The sequence below is a fragment of the Augochlora pura genome, chromosome 9 (assembly GCF_028453695.1).
Source record: "Augochlora pura isolate Apur16 chromosome 9, APUR_v2.2.1, whole genome shotgun sequence".
Classification (NCBI taxonomy): domain Eukaryota; kingdom Metazoa; phylum Arthropoda; class Insecta; order Hymenoptera; family Halictidae; genus Augochlora; species Augochlora pura.
The window spans coordinates 14,379,612-14,398,631 of NC_135780.1; the positions used below are offsets into that span (position 1 = coordinate 14,379,612).

Consider the following 19,020-nt stretch of genomic DNA (forward strand, 5'->3'; position numbering starts at 1 on the left):
CGCACGACGTTATTCAAAGTCCCATGGAATCGGAGCAACGCGCAATTAACGAGCTTCGATATCCCCGATCTCTGTATTCTCTGCTGAAAACCAGACTGGCCTACCTGTCGCAAATATCGCGCGCACGTTTCCCGGCAACCGTAGAAAACTCTGTTCCAAAGTAGTTCGAATTCGGTTGCGCTTCGTTGGAGTTGCGCATTGCGCGTCTTTCATCGGCAAGATGGCGGACCGTCGGCAAGCAGCGGGAACGTCGTGCCCGTAACAGCTCCGTCAACGATTCTTCGATTTCCGCGTCACTCGGTGTCCGTCAAAGAGGCGACCGCTTCAGGAACCGATAACGTGATCGCAGCGTCGCGTACGCATAAAATAATTCGAGCATAAACGTGTCGGTGTCGCGCGTTGCGTCCCTGCGTTAGCTTGTTCGAGGATCGAGGAGGAGTGGGAGAACGTACGCTGTGGAAGGGAATGGCATTAGCGAGAACAGCAAGCCGAGCCGTTGCGTCGAGTCGTCGAGTGGTGTAGAGTGGCGTGCCGCTGGAAGTTGACGGCTGTTCGCGAGCCTGTGCGGAGGTTAGTTCGGTTCGTCGATCGAAATTGGAGTCGGCCCGTGTTCTCGACGAATCAGTGAGAGAAGACGAATGGAACGCGGTGGGCTCGAACGACGCGCCGAGTGCTGCAGGGCGCGTGTTCGCGAATGAAAAGTCGAGATCGGCGACGAGGACCGGGGAACGCGTTTCGTGAAAACGAGAACGAGCGTTGGGTGGCCACGCGACGCGACGGCGTGCTGGTGTCGTTGACGTTTCGTACGTTTCGCGTGTCGGTGTCTTGTTCTCTCTATCCGTACACAGTAGCTCCCTCTTTCTCTCCCGCCCCGTCTTTCTTCTTCCATCCATCGTCCTTCCTAGCTTCTCCGTCCTCGTCCGCTCGCGTTCAACGTTCGTTGTTCGCGTCGGAATCGCGATCGGGATCGAGTTCGGGATCCGTACCAACCGCGTCGTCGCTGCAATGCCAGATGACAGGTGCGAAGCGGTGCCACAGGTGTCTGTTAACGAGTCCTTCGAGTGCCCTGCGGATTTAGGATACACCGCAGAATGATGAGCCCAAGGTTCTATTACCGGAAGGGCGGCAAAGAGGACCGAGGACGACGACCACCACGACGACGATCTCGAATTCCCTCGCGCTAGCGGTGGGCTATGAGCGCTGACAATGGGGACGACTCCTTGGTAATTATCATACCTTTCTCTTTTTTATTGCTCCATCTTCTTTCGTTCCTCTTGGGCACCTACCCGTCTCTCTCTCTCTCTCTCTCTCTCTCTTTCTCTCTGCCTGTCTCTCTACCCCCTCTCTCTCTTTCTCTCTCCCCTCTCCTTTCTACTTGTACAGCCACGCACACTATATCGCGGAGCTAGGTTCAGCGACGGGCAACGAGGCTTTCGCAGGTTGACAGCACGGTGCGCCGTGCGGAAATTATCGTTGATTTGAAAGCTCTTTCTCTGATGCAACGTCCTCGCGCACCAACCAGTCTCTCTGGTAGCAATTCGTGGTAGGATTTGGTTTTGGAGTAGAAATATTTTGTTAGAAGATTGCGAATCCTTGCAGAAACTTGGAGCGGTTGGGAAAAGTTAATCCGATTTATAGAACTTGGACGTCTGTTTTCTCTTACAATGAATACGTGCATACGTACCATAGAAGTCCGCGAATTCGCAGTCTCGATTAATTTTCGGTTCTTAACATTCCCTCGTCTGCATTTTTATCGTTTAGTTCAGTCTTTTTGTTTCGTTCCAAACGTTATCGCATACGTTTGTTTCTATGTAATTGAGAAATGTGGATATACCTTTAGACCTCCTAAACTTTAAAGGAAACCTATCGTGAAAATTCTGAACACCGGTGAATTTTTGAACACGTTCCGGTGAAAAATTTCTCGTTAGTTAGCGGATGCCCGGTGTTGCTTTACCTGTCTCAAGACAAGTTATCGTTTATTCATAAGGCGCAACGTTTTCCTCGTAATTTTACGCGTTTCGTTTTTGTTTATTTGATGGCAATGCGTCAGCGTCGAACAGCCGTTCTTTCGAAACTGGTTCGAAACGATCGTCGAGCCGTTACGCGCGTGCCATCTGGGTAGACATTTTCTTTTCGCGTCGAAGCTAGTCCTTTTCGTTTCGTCCTTTTAAATCGAGCAGGTTTGCGAGCAGGATTCATCGGCGAGACGTCGGAGTGGATCGATATCGATTCACCTTGTACATAACGAGTTTCGACCTTTCGGCGATCGCTACCAACGATGACTAATCGATCCATGTGCGGCATTCCGAGCACGAATGTTGTGCTTAAATTCGTTACTTTTAACCAGACGGTTAAATCGCTACATCCTCTGTCGCTTTTTAGCTCGCGATACGTTTTCGAGCACAGATAGTTCAATTGGCAGAAAAGATCTCGATTCTGCGCCGAGCAAACTTCGACCCGTTCGATACAAAATGTTTCCAAGATTTTCCCATTGCTAAAGCCGCGAAGGCAGAACTAGGCCAGAACCCTTGCGTTTCTTTCCCGATCGTTGGATTACAAATGTGCACCGGAAGTTTGGATTTCAAAGAATTCGAGTCAGCGCGCACGGTTTAACGGTACCCCTATAGACGCTACCGAACCGTTTTTAACGTTATCGAGAAAAAGCTGGCGATGAAAGCACAGAGGTGTGCTCATCGAGTCCGGACGATTTCCGAGACCGCGTTGGTCTCGGTCACATGGTTATCGTGACCCCCGCGCCGGACACCGACTCATCCGCACGGAGTAAAAGTAATTTCTCGGTCCGATGATATTTCTTGCTCGATCGTCGCGCTTGCGAAACTCGATTTCGCAAGAGAACCGCGCGAGTACGAGGCAGGACGAAATCGGACGAGAGCGGAATATAGAATTTTCGGTTAGAACGACCGCGCGGGGCAACGCGCGTGTACGTGCTTGAAATTGCTGCGAACTCGCGGCCAATGTACCCGATACGCCAATAATTCCATTACCATGCCATTGTATTCGTTGAACGCGTGCGACGCCGAGCAAGAATCCTTAGGAAAGCACCCGTAAAAGCTGCGAACCGCGGCCCGCATTCTCGATCTTTCGGAACGTGGAATACGGAAGCTTCCGAGATCGTGGAAGCGTAAAAGCAAGCAGGACAGAGAGCCCGGTTGTTCGATGGGACTCGCGCGTTCGACGAGTCGCGCGCGCGGGTCGATGAAAGCCGCGAACGCGGAGCTATGCCTGCTGCCAGGGGACCGACTCTGTTCGCGTCGGATATCGATCGACCGATCGGTCGGTCGGTCGGTCGGATCATTTCCAAACGATTTTCGTCGGAGAATGTGCCGGGGGTCCGCTCCGTCCTCTGTTCGAATACACGACATGCGACGTAGACCGCCGCGAACACCGTCTTCTGGACCTTGTAGATATACTTAGCCTAAAGTGAAAGCGTTCAGGGACGTCTTAAGGTCGTTCGAAAGTTCTTTGAACGGTGCCTACGCGGGTACATTCATCCTCGCGAGGCAGACCGAGATTTCATGAAACGCGTTGAAAAAGACTGCAGCATCCCCACCTGCGCCCATTCGTACCTATATACATACCTATAGCTGTGCTATCCTCGCGACATCGTTCGGCACCGTCCGCCATTTTCTACAGATGGTTACGATTTCAGAGTCGAAAGTACTCGTTGCGTCGCGGTAATCGCAAATTTCCCGCGTTTGGGATACAAAACGCGGAAAGTCGACGGCGATCGCGTGTTTTTCGCGGAACGCCGCGGACAACCCGTCCGATCGTTTATCTTTCTCCTGGCTGTCCGAGAGCCGTCTGGAAAGTTTTTTCCTCGATTGGAAACTCCTCGATCGCGTTGACCGCACCGAGATCCCGATTCCGCGGCGATATCTCGCGCGTTAGCAGCGTTGCGAGAAAGGCAGGACGCCGCGCCACGCCGCGCCACGCCACGCCACGCTGGTACAACGCTTATGAGAATGCAAAGTAATACGTGTCAAGTCTAACGAGGCGCGTCGCGGAATGCAGGAGGCGAGAAAGAAGTGCCGAGCTTCGCTAACCCTAGCGCGAACGCGAACGCGAACGCGAGCGCGGACGGGTCGCTCCTTTCTATTATAGAAAGAGAGCTCTCCTCCGAAACCAGATCGCTTCGAACACCCTCGAAACCCAGAATGCGCTCTAAGTTTCGATCCGCTGTCTCCGAGTCGTCGAGAGTGATTCGGTTCGCAGCTGCCTGGGTTGCCGAGGCAAACAGTTGCTCAGGTGTCCCGGTTTGCTCGGCTAGCCGACGAAGGCTAGCAAACGAAATCTTGAATTTCGGGGAGCTCGAATAAAGTCGGGAAGAGTTGCGAATCGACTTTTGAATTTCCTAGCTTCCGCGAACAGGTCGTTGGGACGGTTTAAGCTAGCCAAAGCGCTCCTCGAACTGCCCTGGAAATTGAGCTCGGCGCTAACGAGCCTGCGCAAATTCTTTGCTAGTCCGTAGAAATTTCCTTTTTCGAGGTTCTTCACCTCGGTTCCTGGCTACGTCGAGAAAGAAAACGCATTCGTTCGGTGGTCCTCGAAAGCTTGTCCGCTCGAAAGAACAAAGGAGGACTCGCCGCAAAAAACTCGAACGTTGAACGAGTCGATCCGTTGCACTCGACGGATGCTACCCGTACCAATGCCACGGGCCACGTGTACTGTTACTTCCAGCCTTCCTGCCTTGCAGCCTTCCAGCCTTCCAGCCTTCCAGCCTTCCAGCCTTCCAGCCTTCCAGTTGCGCGACTCGAGTTACACAAAATCTAGCTGCCAGCGTTCTCAAGTTGTCGCAACTTTCAATTTTCGGCGTCAACCCTCGTTCGCAAACATCGATTGCCGCAGGGGCTGAAAGTCGTCGAAAAAGTATCCCAAAGTCCTATCGTCGCGCAGCTATTCATCGATCGTTTATTTAGGTGTTTATCGAGTCGAAGGGCGAACGATTCGTCGTGTAGGTGCACGCGCATCGAGAATTAGCACGCGATTCGAGAAAATCGGAAACGCGAGCTGTTGTCCATATACATACTTTCACGGCTCGCGCCGTAACGAGTAGAGCCGCGGGAAACGGAGACGCGAAGAGAGAGAGAGAGAGAGAGAGAGAGAGAGAGAGAGAGGGTGAGACGGAGGGAGAGATTCCTCTCGTTTCGTAGCGCGTTCTGAATGGACATCCGCCTTTCTCACGATCGAACCGACTCGTGAGAAGATCGATTCGTGCGAAGCGCGTGGTGTAACTGGAGCAACGCGTCTCTTTCTCTTCTTTTTCTTCGTTTGCTTCCTTTGCCGGCGCACGTTCGCAGTGTCAATATTGGAACAGACTGCGAAGAGGTTCGGCGGTCGCGGCGGAAGAACGCGCGCGCCTGTGAATCGGCGTCGCTTCAATGACCTTAAAAATGCACTTTCGCTCGCGGGGCAAACGCATTTTAGACGCTTGAAACGCGCGAATTATTCGCGCACTCTGGTCGAATTCCCGAGCCACGCGACTTTCGTTGGATCGATTTTGATTGGCGATGGCAGACAGTTGCTGGCCATCGAAAATCTGATCCCTTCGACCTACCGTGGAAAAACGTTTAACGCGTCGCGCATTAATTGCCCGTTCGGAGACCCGAACGCCTGGGTGGAAGAGGTGCGCGCATCGATTCGAGCGTTGCTTCGGAGAGTCGGACTTTTCAAGTGGCAATTTATAACGTTTCTCGTCGACGATTGTTTTCCGATTGGCACGGCGCGCGTCTGCCCGAGGATCTTAGCTCGCGACCGGGATTCGGATATTAGATCCACTTAAAGCGTTTAACACGATTTTCAGTACCGTCGAAGGACGCTCGAGAATCTTCTCGTCGCGACCAAGGTTACGGAATTTAAATCGACAACGGAGGAACGTCGAACCAACTTTCGATTAATCGAAATTGATTCCGCCATTTGAACAAAGTATAAATCGCAATATTTCAGCCGTCGAATGGAAAAAGAGTGCGCCGAATCTATCGTGGATCGACATCAAGTTCCATCCAAGTGAAACTACGGGATATGCACGATCGAGTTCAGCGACGAGTCGAGCCGTTGCGACGCGTCGGTGCACAGCACCGTCGACGTCAATGTTCTTTCCCGCAATTATCTGGGTTCGGAGTACTCTTTTTCGGTTCGAGCAATTAACGGGTTGAGTCACCAGGAGCAGCGTATATTTCTTCTTTATCGAGCTCGTTCGAGCGACCGACATTATTTATGAGTCAGCTAATAACGGAGTCAATGCCATACGCTGTGCGAGCTTTGTGGGACAAAATTGTTTGTTTATTCGAAACCGCGAGCGTTCTCGATTCGGGCGCGATCGAAATGGAGAAATAAGAGTAATTTGTAGCGCAACGCGTTCTCGTTTTCGTTCTCGTTCTCGTACTCGGTCTCGATCTCGGCTTCGTTCTCGCTCGCGCCGAAGTTGACACTCGATTTGACCGTCACGGACTCGATCGACTCGAATCGGCCAACTCTTTCGACCGATTTGGTCTTGATCGTCGCGATATCGCTTCCACGAGGATCCCTTTTTACCGTCGGCGTAAACACGGTCGTTCTTTTTCGTCTGCACTCTTCCGATCGAGACTCGAGACTCGAGACTCGAGATTCGAGATACGAAACGCACCTGGTTCGAACGGACAGTCGTGCCTCCTTCCCAGGTATACCAATTAACCCTGAGATCGAACGTTCACGCTATACGCTACACGCAGATAGCGCGTTCAGATTTCACAAGCTTTCAAACCCTTCCCAAAGACTTCGTCCCAATCTACCGAATACTTGCCCCAATTCAAATATTCTAGCAACCGATCGAATATGTCCGAGTTACAGAAGCGGCTGCTAAAACGCGTGTAATAAATGAAAAAATCTTGTTTTCGTCCGAGTCGAAGAAATCTGTCGTGTAATTATTTCGAGTCGAGCGAGCCGGGTCACGCGGATTCAGTGCCTCTGCCCCGTGAAAACTGTGCGTTCTGGGTTACGCGTGGGACCCACGCGGCTCTCTGCAAACACTCCGTGACTCACGACCGGCGACCGGCGACCGGCGACCGGCGACTGGCGACTGGCGACTCGCCGCGACACCCACGCGACGCGAGACAAGCGACGTCAGAATCTCTCGTCAAGGTTCCCGTGCCTGGTTGCAATTCCTCGGGCAAATTCGCGTGATTTCGCCAACAAAAAACGAGAATCGCGCCGAGAATTCATCGATCTTGCAACGACGTCGAGAACGTTGGAAAGATAGCTGCACGATCCGATCCGGCCAAGCACAGCCTCCCACGATCGAACTTTGATTCGCTGCTGATCGTTACCGAAAAATAAACGTTTCCGATTCGGATAATCCCAGCGGATAAGACGACGCGTTGACTACCACTGGCCCAACGGCCTCTCGCCGCATATCGTAGACCGTAGGCTGCGCACCGTAGACGCTCGTTCTCGCGTGAAAGTGGCGAAAACCTTTCGCGAGCGACGACACCGCGTCGACAATGATATAATCGCGTCTGGATACTGGACCCTCGTCGCCCGCGGCTCCATCTTTCTATAATAACCTGGGACGTTAACGAGAACATAAACGCGATACGGGGAATTGAGCGTGCCGAGCGGTACGGCAGCGATCTCGCTATCAAACGTTTGCCATCTTCGCAGCTGTTTGCAAAACGATATATAAGAATGGATAACTAACGGGAAGGTTGCGCGCCTAAAATGAGCAATAAAATGTATCGGTATTCCGGTGAAAGCTGCACGCGAAGGCCGACGGAGCAAACGTAAAGCGATCCGTTCCAAGTACATACACCGATAGTCCCATACCAGGGTGTTTCGTAAGAACCGTACAAGGATCGATCGACCGAACCTAAAGACAACTTGTTCGTTCCAATATTCCAATATTCCAATATTCCAATATTCCGCGACCGAAAGTCGTTTGTCGAACGCCCTAGCGGACAGAAAATGTTGGCCGCGATCAAAGATTCGAGGACTCGCCGTGCGACACTCGCACCGTTTACGTTTCGCGTACTCGACGACGCGTTGCCACGCCGCTCGATCCTTCTACGCGAGGATCGGTACAGTAAATCTTGTTAGCCCGCTTTACTCCGCTGCGTTCTCGCCACCGTTCCCTTCCGTTTTCCTCCGTTCTGCTCGGTACATACTCGTTGCCGGACCGACCACTCGCGTCAGTCTCGGTGCACCGTATCTCGCGAGAGATTGCTCGGCGGCAAGCGGCGAGCTGCGCGCAGCGCGCAGCGGCCCGACGTAAAATCGATAACTCGGCGTACCGTGGTCTCCTCGCTTTCCTCCTGGGACCAACGAAAAAGGGAGAAACTGGTCGCGGAAACGGGCCTCGAATGTACCCTCGGCGATATTCGGGTTCAAACACCTTTCACCCGTGTGTTTCTACAGCCTCGCCCTCGGGGGGGCGACTTTAAATTCTGTCGGAAATATCCGAGCATCGGCGACGCGGCGCTATCGATCGCGCGCGGCCCGGCTTCTCGAGCAGGATACGCTGCGGGATACGCGGATGGAGATTTCTCGGATATCCGGATGTTCGCGAGATGACCTAATAGTCGAGACGATCGAGATTCTCTGCTCTCCTCATTATCGAATTATCGCGACTCTTATAGTATCTCATCGTGTGCTGCCCTTCGCGCTATTCTGCACTCGCTTTTGTTTCGCCGTTTCAATCGGCACCGTTACGTTTCGTTAGTAAAATACGAGCGTCCATTGTTAACGAGTGGAACGCGTATTTCACGAATTTCTGACACGAACGATCGCACGAAACGACGTTAAAAACGTTCGACGTTGGATCGATAGGCAAAGAAGACATTTTAATCTCGCCTTTCCGTATCCGGTATATCGTATTATTGGGGGGTTTGGTCCGTGGCCGTAGGCAGCGCGAGGTTTTGGGACGGCCCTATCTCGGCGTACAAAAGAGAACATGACCCGATTATTTTCTATATCGGGCTATCGGGTTCTTTGCTGGCCTCTATCGGTTACAGAGGCGAGACTCTCGACCATCTTATCGAGACGCGACGTTCCATGTTACGGATATTTCTACGGATCGTGTCGTTCGCATTTTACGTATTTCCCATTGCAAACAGTTCTCGCATATTACTATAAATTCCAGAACGCGCTTTAGTTATCGAACCCAAATGGATACTGGACAAAGTTCTGCGGAATTATGGTTCCGAACGAATCTGGAATCAGGAGTGACGACGACAGCGTACGCCTTCGTTATAAAATTTGTTCGATCGGAATAGCGAGTGCAAATGCGAAACGCAAAGCGAATCGGCTTCGGGATAAGATAAGACCGAGGAGTTCTTGAATCAGAAGTCTCGGGCTTATCTTCATTCATGGGTTCTCTCTGGCCATGAATCGATCGGCAGCAACTCGGTCGGTAGTGCAGCAAACGTGCTCGTGGCTCGAAGATACGGTTGCGAGTTGCGAGCTGCGACGCGAATGACGTACTCGGTACCCAGTCGGTCGCGTCACATTCGCGTCTCCGACGTCACGATTGCGTTTATCGCGACGCGTCGGTTGCCGCGATTCCGGTAACCGACGTGGCTCGATTAACCAGCGATATTATACATAGTCGTTCGTGCCACGAATTCTCGAACGCTCGGCAACATCGTCGTTGATATTCGGCCAATATGTACTCTCCTCTGGTTCGAAAAATCTCGTCACCCACTAAAACTACCGTAAAACTACCGTACTTCGAGCAGACTAAATTGAAGGAGAGACTCTCGCAACCGACAATCGCTATTTCTTGCGAGATAAATTGTAACTCGCGTTCCCCGTAAGATAAAATGGAAAATTGCTGCAACATATTTTCGAGTATACGTATTTTTGGAGCCTTGTTAACGCGACTGGGACAAGACTACGACCGTCTGGAAGTTCGAGTTTTCCAGAGAAGGTCGACGCTCTCCTCCAAAGGTGCAAACTCTCGCATCGAGTGGTTTCGCGTTCGAGCAGGTTTATTCGATGGGAGGATGGCATCGACGCGACGGATAGGACGACACCGCGGTTAGGTTTCTCTATAAATCCGCTTGGACGCGCGATTCCACGCTCTGGCCTGACGAGGAGTGGAACGTTGTACTCGAGCAACCCTACCGCGCGCGGGCTCTGCCACCCTCGAGAGCACGGTGTCGCGGCTCTCGGAGTCGACCGAATTCGATGACTCGGCAGCTCGGGACGGGCGGCGGAGGGGTGCCTTTACGGGGAATGAAATTACGCCCCGTCTCTTCACCATTCTACATTCTACATTCTACATTCTACATTCTACAGGGAGAGGAGACGGGGCGAACATCTCGAGGATGCAGTCCTCACGCGAGGGAGGGAAGCTTTCGTCGTAAAACGGACGAGTTTTTAGTTTACAACACGATTCTTCCCCCGAGTTGTCCGCGTTTCCATCCCTTTTTAACGCCGTCGTCTACGGAACTAATTACAGGTTCGGTGAACTCGTTGAACTTGAATCGCTGGTCCCCGAATCGCCGAGATTTCTCAACAGCTTTCCGAAACCGATTTCTCAAATTCGAATCAAACGATATCCGAATAGTTGCGTAGACGCGGTTGGAAAAGAACGAGCGTGTTGCCGGTATGGACGGGCACAACGATTTCGTAGATCGTTGTCCGTATCCGGATAATACCCCGATTACGCGCGATCGTGGGAGACCGCGGTTTCCAGGGTTCGCGTAGAAAGCGTGACCGAAACGAAACGCGCATCGCGCGCGGCCACCTTACCGCTGTGCGCAGGAAGACGCATTATCCGCTCGCGTTACCTGGACGAACGAATTTTTAACAAATTCCTCGAACAATTTGAAAATCCTAGGTAATCATCTCTGACACCCGGAAGAACCTGAAACTTTGAAGAAAATCTAGAAAGTCGTAGCTGCGGTTACCTCTTGCCATCGGAAATTCGAGATTCTATAAATTATGTAAGATTCCGTTTCGCGCGAAAGCGAGTGGAGCAGAGAGTGGAGAGCGCTCTACGAAACCGCGAGAAGACGTTGAAATTGTTCGATTCGAAAATAGCTCGCAACGAGCGTATCTTCCATCTTATTGCATCGCGATCGTAACACGATTCGCTCCGTTCTACTTGTAAACATTGCCGACGCGAACGATGTCCAGCAGTGCCGTTGCGCGTTCACGTCCACGTTTGCGTCTGCGTCGCGACGCGGCGCGGCGCGGCGCGTCCGTTGGTATGCTCGAATACAGACCCGGATAACAAACGTTTCGCGCTCGCACCCCGTCGCTCGCCGAGTACTCGAAATAGAATGCGAGACGTTCCTCCTAATCGATAGTCTGAAACGAGCGACCCTCGCGCGTTTCAACGCGGAATAGTGAATCGGTGAAACGATCCGAGAATCGCGCGGAATCATCGAGTGTTTCGGGAGGAATCGAGTTTATCGATCGTGTATTTCATATCGTGCATCGTACTACGCTCGCGTATCGCTTACACGCGCTGCTCCTGCCGATGGTAACGTCATGAATCGACTTTACCCGGCTCGCGCGACGACGCGAGGTCGCGTAGCTGTTACCGTAGCCGTAGCCGTAGCCGTAGCCGCAGCCGCAGCCGCAGCCGCAGCCGCAGCCGCGACGATTCTAGCTAGTCGACGAAAGCAACGATCGCGTTCACGATGTTACGCGATTCGACTCGACTTCGTGGATCGTACGACGCGCATCGTACTCGGAAACGCGACAGAATAGACGTACGATAGAATCGTGCCAATCACCGTGGAGTGGGAATCAAGTAAATTGCATCGGGACTCGATCGATTGAAAAGCGCAGAAATATCATTTACCATACCGTTGATGCGAACAACGGTCGAAAAATCGTGGAGGAATGAATTTCCATTCTTCGCTTGTTCATTGTATTCACTTTCGACCAAATTCATAGATTTCATCGTCAACTTTCATACGCGTTCGACTGTGTAAACTGCTGCAAAGAACGCGCGTACGTTGCCTCGCATACGTCGGCGTACAGCGAAAACTCAAAGTCCTCTATGCAGTGTCCTGTTCCGTTCTAAAAATACCAAGCCCGTACCGGTAAGAAAAATCCCGCGTGCGACCCGTGGCGAGGCAATTACGGTAGACCAGGTTCGAAGAGGTGCGAGAAGTTCTCGGACCAGTCGGTGAAAAATAAAATAAATGCCGGCGCGTTCTCCGACGACCGAGAACAGCTGAGCAGCGCACTCGGTGCCGGGTGGTTGGCGTACGGCGTACGGCGTACGGCGTACGGCGTAAAGCGCACAGGAACGTGGATTTACGTCGGTGTGCGGTTGATAACAAAGACGAATGGAAACAGTCGGACGTAAGAGCGTGGTCAGTTCGATTGCATTCAGCCGGCTCCGAGCGGAATTGCGCGTTCGTCTGTCGGAGTTTGCCGTGAACGCGAACGCGAACGCGGAGCCAGTCGTTGTCGGGACGGCGAGCCGCGCGGTTCGGTGACACGACCAACAGTTCGAAGGACTCGCGTGTCTCGCCTCTCGGCTCTCTCCCTCTCTCTCTCTCATTCTCCCTTTCTCGTCCTTTGGCGCTTCGGCTGGATCCACGAGGATCGCGCACCTGTGTACCTGCTGCGATCATCCGGCTGGACCTGAAACTGTGCCTGTGCGCCCCGTCTGTGCCGCGAGTCCTCGGACGACATTGTTTGCCGCGCCGCGTGTGCCTTCTGCTTTCTGCCGTGTGCCTTCTGCCTTCTGCCTTCTGCCTTCTGCCCGTGTGCCGTGTGCAGTTGTGCATCGACCAGCGTGATTCAAAGTGCCGGGAGAGCAGGTGTCGATGTTCCAGTCCTGGCCAGGATTCTGTCGTGCCTTCAGAATCTTTTTGGATCTGCCAAGCTTCGTTTCGCTCCAAGGTTTTACTTTTTTTCGAGTTGGTTTTTAGTATTTTAGATCGGTCGGGCTGCACGTATTGATCCGCGTTCGCAACGTAATCAATTTGCCACGATATCGTCGTTGGTAGACTGGGGATTTCTCGGTAAACGTGTTCCGCGTTGCTTGCAACCGGTGGGGCTCGAATCAAAATTTACCCGCCAGAACATTCGGTAATGTTTCGATACTGCTGCCAACAACGATACGGGCTTTCCGATTCGTTAAACGTTTATAGCGTTTCGTGCTCCGTGCATAAATTGCCCGAGTTATGGACGCGTAAATACACCGCCTATCGATCGGTCGAGACAATTTCCAACTTGCAGACTTACGATTCAGAGTTTCATCTTTGGAACGTTCTTTAGAGACCGAAAGGAAAAGCGTGGTGCTGGCAATACACGCGTTCGATCGAATGCTCGTTCGGACCTTTCTTGACTCGTTGATCATCGAGTCGCGCTCGTCGTTTCGATTACGGGATCAGCTATCTTTGAGAACGAACTTTTACGTCGACGGATTTCGAGCGCGTCGAATTCGCTCGTCGTCTTTCGAGTAAACGAGAAAGAGAGACCGTTTGCTCGCTAATTTTTCAAGATGGACGGATCGAGGAACGGTCGGTCGAATATCTTTCTATATTTACGCGCGTTATCCTCTCGCCGATAAACCAGCGAATCCCTCTGACCGCTGCAAAAATTCTAGCACGCGTAACGAGATCGAAATTTCCTTATCGACGTTTACGATTCGCAACGTCGATTTGACGCAACTGCGTAAAATCCAGATTGCACGGTCACTCTCGAGCAGTGTTCCGTTTTGCTCGAATTCGATCGCCGTCGTCGTCGTCGTCGTCACCGAGCGTAACGGTCGCGCGATTTGCCAGGTTCTGCCAACTGCAAACCGATTGTTCGCCGACAGTCTTGACACAGATTTTCTTACTCACGGTAAAAGAATGTGGACGGAATGCTCGGTTCTCGCGCACGAAATGGTCACGGTTTTCTTATCGTTCCTACGCGATACGCGAGTGTTTCGAGACAGACGATGTTTCATGGTTTCTCGCAGACCCCCCGGGGATAGTTTGTTGTTGCTTCTACTGCAGCGCGGAGTACGCCGGGATACATAGATCCTTCTATTCGACCAGCAAGATTCGAGGGCCGCAAATTACCTCGATTACTAAATAACGTACCGTTTCCATTTGATTCGATCCGGCATTTATGCCGCCGCAGAACGAGAGACAGTTCCTCGTCGAACGGAGAGTCGCAACGCGAGCACCTCGGAGGAACGGTCGCCACGCGTGCACTGGTCGCGTTCACCGCTATCGTTCACCGAATCGAACTTTATCGCAGGAACGGGATGCGCGAGGTAAAACGCGAGAACGCGGACGCGTATCGGGTAGCGAGTTCCTGGAACGCATCGGTGAATGGAACGGAACGGAACGGAACGTTCCGTCATCGAGCGGGCGTGTCGCACGTGGCATATTATGCAGCGTTCGCGCGTACCTACGCGGGATAGCGGCGCGCGGTCGGGTTGCAGGCGCACGACCGTCTACGTAAGCGTTCGATTCACCGAGTTCTCTGACTAAGCGTGCGTCACTCCGGCATCCCGGTGGCATCGCAACCTAATCGCGGCCGCCTAATCGGCGGGAACCGTGTCGGCGATTCTAGCGTTTGCCGGAAAATCGGGATGCGCGACGACTACGATTTCCCATGTCCGAGATGGAACCAATCGGCGCGCGCGCGCGCGCGCGTGTGTGTGTGTGTGTGTGTCTCGGTTCGTCGACCAACGACGGAGAACGGCGTCGGAGTAATTTTTTGAGCGGGCCTCGTCGGTCGACGCGCGACAACCGCAACCCCCGTTTGACACTTTCGTACCTCGTAGTCGCGTCGCGTGTCGGACGATCACCAATCGCTGGAGATCCGCTCGAGTCCCTCGGATTCGTCGTTCCGTCGCATTTTCAAACGGGAAAGGAGCAACGGCGGGCCAAGGTTGCCGTATTTTCGAGACCGGATCGAGTATGCAAATCGTTTGCCACGGACCTCCCTCCTCCAGCTTCGTCGTTCACCGATTTAATCGTAGCATCGAGAACCACTATCGGGTTCTACGGCATTTTCCGTCGGTCGACGGAACGCTTTCGCGTCCCCTGGCGATTGCAAAAGCCTAAAATTTTCAACCGGTCTGCTACAGTCGATACGTTTTCCCAGTTTCGCCTATCGAACGATTCGATTCGACTCCCGATCGACGCCGTTGTCGGTCCGCGTCTCGACAACAAAACGATCTCAACTTCGAAGAGCAACGTCTTATCCGTTGAACGCGTAGAATCGTTCGAATAATTACAGACACTTGACCCTCGTCTGCGAGGTGGAGCATCGCGGACTCCTTGGAATTTGCCGAGCCAAGGTCGATCGGACCGTATCCGTCGCAAATCGAATTCGACTCGACGCGGCTAGATCATCGACTCCCTTTCTTGCCGCGAAAGAAGACCGTCTCCCAAAACTTTCGAAATTCAAACGGGTTTTCGCGCGATCGAGTTACCCAGGGGGCGACGGATGTCTCGTATACGTCGAGTCGTTCGACAGAATCGTGTCGAGAAACAACGTCCTCGGAGGTCGTCGCGGTCGCTTTCGACGACCGTGTCGATCCGCCGTTTCATTAGGTAACGGGAGTCGAGGGGTTCGATCCGTGACAAGATCGCGACTACGGGAACCGATTTTCTATTATATATTTTCTAAAGCTCTCGACTATGCTACGTACCAACGTCCTGTTATTTTATTGCTCGCGTCCTGCGGCGAACAACGTGACGCACAGCGACGCGGCGACGCGACGACGTACCAACGACGTGACCTCGTATTACGCATTTATCGCGTCTGGCCGTCACTCTTCGGCGGGGAGTCGCTGTCGGATAACTTGGGCTATGCTGTCTCGATGCGTTTCTTCCATCTGGGAACCGCGCGCGTTTTACAGAGAATCCAGAATTTACAATCGTCGATTCGATTCTTTCCGAATTTTTCCGGCCGCTGGGAAATGGAAATCGCTCGGGTAACGTCCGGCAATCGTGGCAACAATTGAACGGAACTCCGTCAAGGTTCTCGCGGTTCGCAAGGCTTGCACCAACGCGACGGCGCGTTAAATAAGAAAATAACGTAACAGCCGAGTCATTCGAGCATTCGAGCCTCGATATGATTCATGCTCGCACGAAACGCGCAGCCAGCTTAAACCGTGCCGACTTCCTGCCGCAGTCTGGTCCACTGGATCCCTTTCCAGACAATCGCCGCGCGTTGCATAATCCGTTCGTTTCGGCCGCGCGGTTTCGCGTCTCGAGCGCAGAGATATCATGCGCGAGGCGCGACATTCGATACCCGAGTTCCCATTGTGCTCGCGATTTCCAGACAATCGAACGGTCTTTGCCAATTAACGAGCTCTCCCGCCTCCAATTTCTACGATCGTTTCCGCTTTTTGATTAGATTTCGTTTCGATCGCGTCGCTCGTTCTTACAGCGTTTCGAGTATATGCGTCAACTGTGAAATTTCGAGCGGTCGGATCAAAATTCGGATTACAATGGTTGCGTCGGGAAGGGTTAGGGTTGCAAAAATGCGACGCACGAATACGAGAGTACGACCGAAGCGCGCTCGATGCGCGTCCTCGTGACAAGCGGTGACGGGGCGTTTGTTTTATCGGAACGAGGCGTCGACGGGCATCGACGCTTTTATCGAGTCGCGTCCCGGGGATTCGGTTCAGTCGCTCTCTCCCATGTCCTAGGATTCTCCGCCTCGCGCGTTCTTATGCGAATATGGTCGCAGCGCGAAATGAAAACAAATGGCGTCGGATAACACTCGATTATCTGGAATTTGTGTTTCTTTCGGCCATTGCAAGGAGGTATTTGATTTCTTCGTCGTATTCGATTACTCGTTCGTTCGGTCGGTCGGTCGGTCGGTCGGTCGGCAATTCGTTTCCAGTCGAATTGTTTCGCCGCGCGGGTCGGACCGTTGAAAGTCACACAGGCCACGTACCTGACATTTCAACGAAACCTGCATTTCGAGCACCGCCGTCGCGCCGCACCAAGCCGATTCTAATCGTCGGAAGTGCAATCCCGTCTACAGAGCTGTCGCATCCTCTTTAACGAAAGCGTTTTCCGGCGGCTGCTCCTTCGACCTTTTCGAACGTCGCATGCCTGACCTACGCCAGAATCGATCGCGTTTGCAAACTACGAACTACCGAGCCCGCGTTTTCTTTCTCCCATGCTTTCTTTGATCGTAGCGGGAATCGAGGAGACAAGAGTGGGACGACCGTTTTAACGACGCTCGTGGCGCCGCGATACGCGAGCATATCTCGCTCCAAGTGGAATTTATCGGAGCGGATTTTAATTGGAGTGCCGCTCTCTGGAAGCGCGCGTTTCAGAATCAAACGTAGGAGCTTCGACCCGGCTCGAATATTCCGATCCGGCGCGATTCGCATTTCGCGTCAGCGTTGCAAAGAAGCAACAACGAGCAACGAAAGAAACGATTTAGATCGCACGAAAGTCAAAGACTCACGCGAGGTGACTCTTGCCGCGTTCGGCGATTCGCGGTAGTTGGCCCGTTCGTGGGATAGAAAATTGGTCTTGGAGCGGCCAAAAGTAGAAGAACGACGTCTCGAACACCGATCGAAAAGCCTGACAAAACCGCAGCTTAGAAAAGGAAAATTGCGTCTCGACTGATCATGCTCGCGTTTTGCGAGGATAAGAGAAGTAGACGACGAAAGTGGAAGCGGGTCCGCGACCGCGCGCGCCGCGATGGTCGCGGACGCAGCGTCCAAAGACAGAGAGTGTCGTCGTCGTCGTCGGGAAAATGACGAGATCGATTGCACAGGCAGAATCGAAGCGACGGAAGAAGGGCGAGTTCCGCGGACATTCGGACGTGGATGCTGTGGCCCGTGTTGGGGGATGACGGGCTGAGCCCAGCGTCGCCCCCGGCGGCGGCCACCGTCAAGGGGGTTAACAAACTGGCGCCCCTGCTTCTCTGCGGCCCCTGCAAGCCCACCAGCCACCGGAAGAACCAGAATTCCACGCAGTGGTACGTGCAGCAGGTAAACAGACTCGCAACAGATTCATCATCACCAGTTTTGTTTCCACGTTCGAGTGCTCTTCTCTTCGCATTTCGGGTTTTACGTTCTCTCTCTCTCTCTCTCTCTCTCTCCGTTTTCCCGTTTCCTCTTTCCATCCGTTGTGTTTGTTCGTATGCCTCGTATGCCTCGTATGCCTCGTTTGCCTTGTTTGCCTTGTTTGCATCCGTTTTGCCTCTCTTCTCTCGTTCGCGCGAATCAACTCTGTTTTTCGGCAGTTCTCCAGCGATTTCACCGCTCGATTCCGAATTCGAGCGTTTACACTTGAATTTTGTTCGGGTTTCAATTCCGATTCTATAGATTCGACTCGAATCTATCGACGTTCGAGCGTTCCCATTTATAGAATCGAGCGTTCCCATAATAGAATTTTGCTCGACTCTCGGAAATCGATTTAAGGCATATTCGGCGTTAAATTCGATTTTGCACGTGCATTCTTTTCGCTTGGTTCGGTCCACGTAGCTTTCGCCCCTTTATACGTTACTTGCTTTTTTCGAAACCAATCCATATCGCGGTCTCGATACGCTAATGATAGCATTTGCCTGGTATCGTGATCCGTATCGGTAATGCACGACATTGGTGTTTTTCACACGTTCTTGCATGCGCTCTTGTATTTTCAGTTTCCAGCGATCTACAGCCTGGACATGGATCGAAAAATTCAACGAGAACAATTTCTGTAGAAATTCGTTCGATCGACCGCATGCCGCAATAGAAACAGTATCAATTTGGTATAAATCCAATCTCGTTGTTGTTGGCATAATAGAATATGCTCTTCACAGCCTTGTCCAGGGTTCTGTAGGCTGCTGCAGCCTCGATTTCGCGCGATTCGGTGTCTCGAAAGCAATCCCCGTTTAATCCGTATCCGTGGTCCGATAAAATTCGTTGAAACCGAATCAGACAGCAGAAAACCTGAGCGGTATCGCATCGAATCCCCAACTGGAAAGGAAACCCGACGACTCGCTTGGTTAGAAAGTGTCGAAACTGTGGAACCGTCGTGCAGCTGCGCACAGCCCCGCCTGTCCATGCTCCTCTCGACCGCTGCTCGGTGGTAATCGTCGATGCGG

The 19,020-nt window shown here is 52.6% G+C and overlaps 1 protein-coding gene across 5 annotated transcripts in view; it reads left to right on the plus strand.

Annotated features, from left to right (window-relative positions):
- The first annotated feature begins 214 nt into the window (after positions 1–214).
- Rgl (Ral guanine nucleotide dissociation stimulator-like) overlaps positions 215–19,020 on the plus strand; it is a 28,791-nt gene continuing 9,985 nt past the window's right edge. The window contains exons 1-2 of one of the 5 annotated variants that reach the window (XM_078190901.1): positions 215–1,223; positions 17,707–17,923. In XM_078190901.1, coding sequence (XP_078047027.1) covers positions 1,207–1,223; positions 17,707–17,923 — 234 coding nt within the window. In that variant the 5' untranslated portion in view covers positions 215–1,206. Of the gene's footprint in view, positions 1,224–12,397; positions 12,859–17,706; positions 17,924–19,020 lie in introns of those variants that run through there. The other 4 variants (XM_078190900.1, XM_078190903.1, XM_078190902.1 and 1 more) reach the window with 4 other exon arrangements.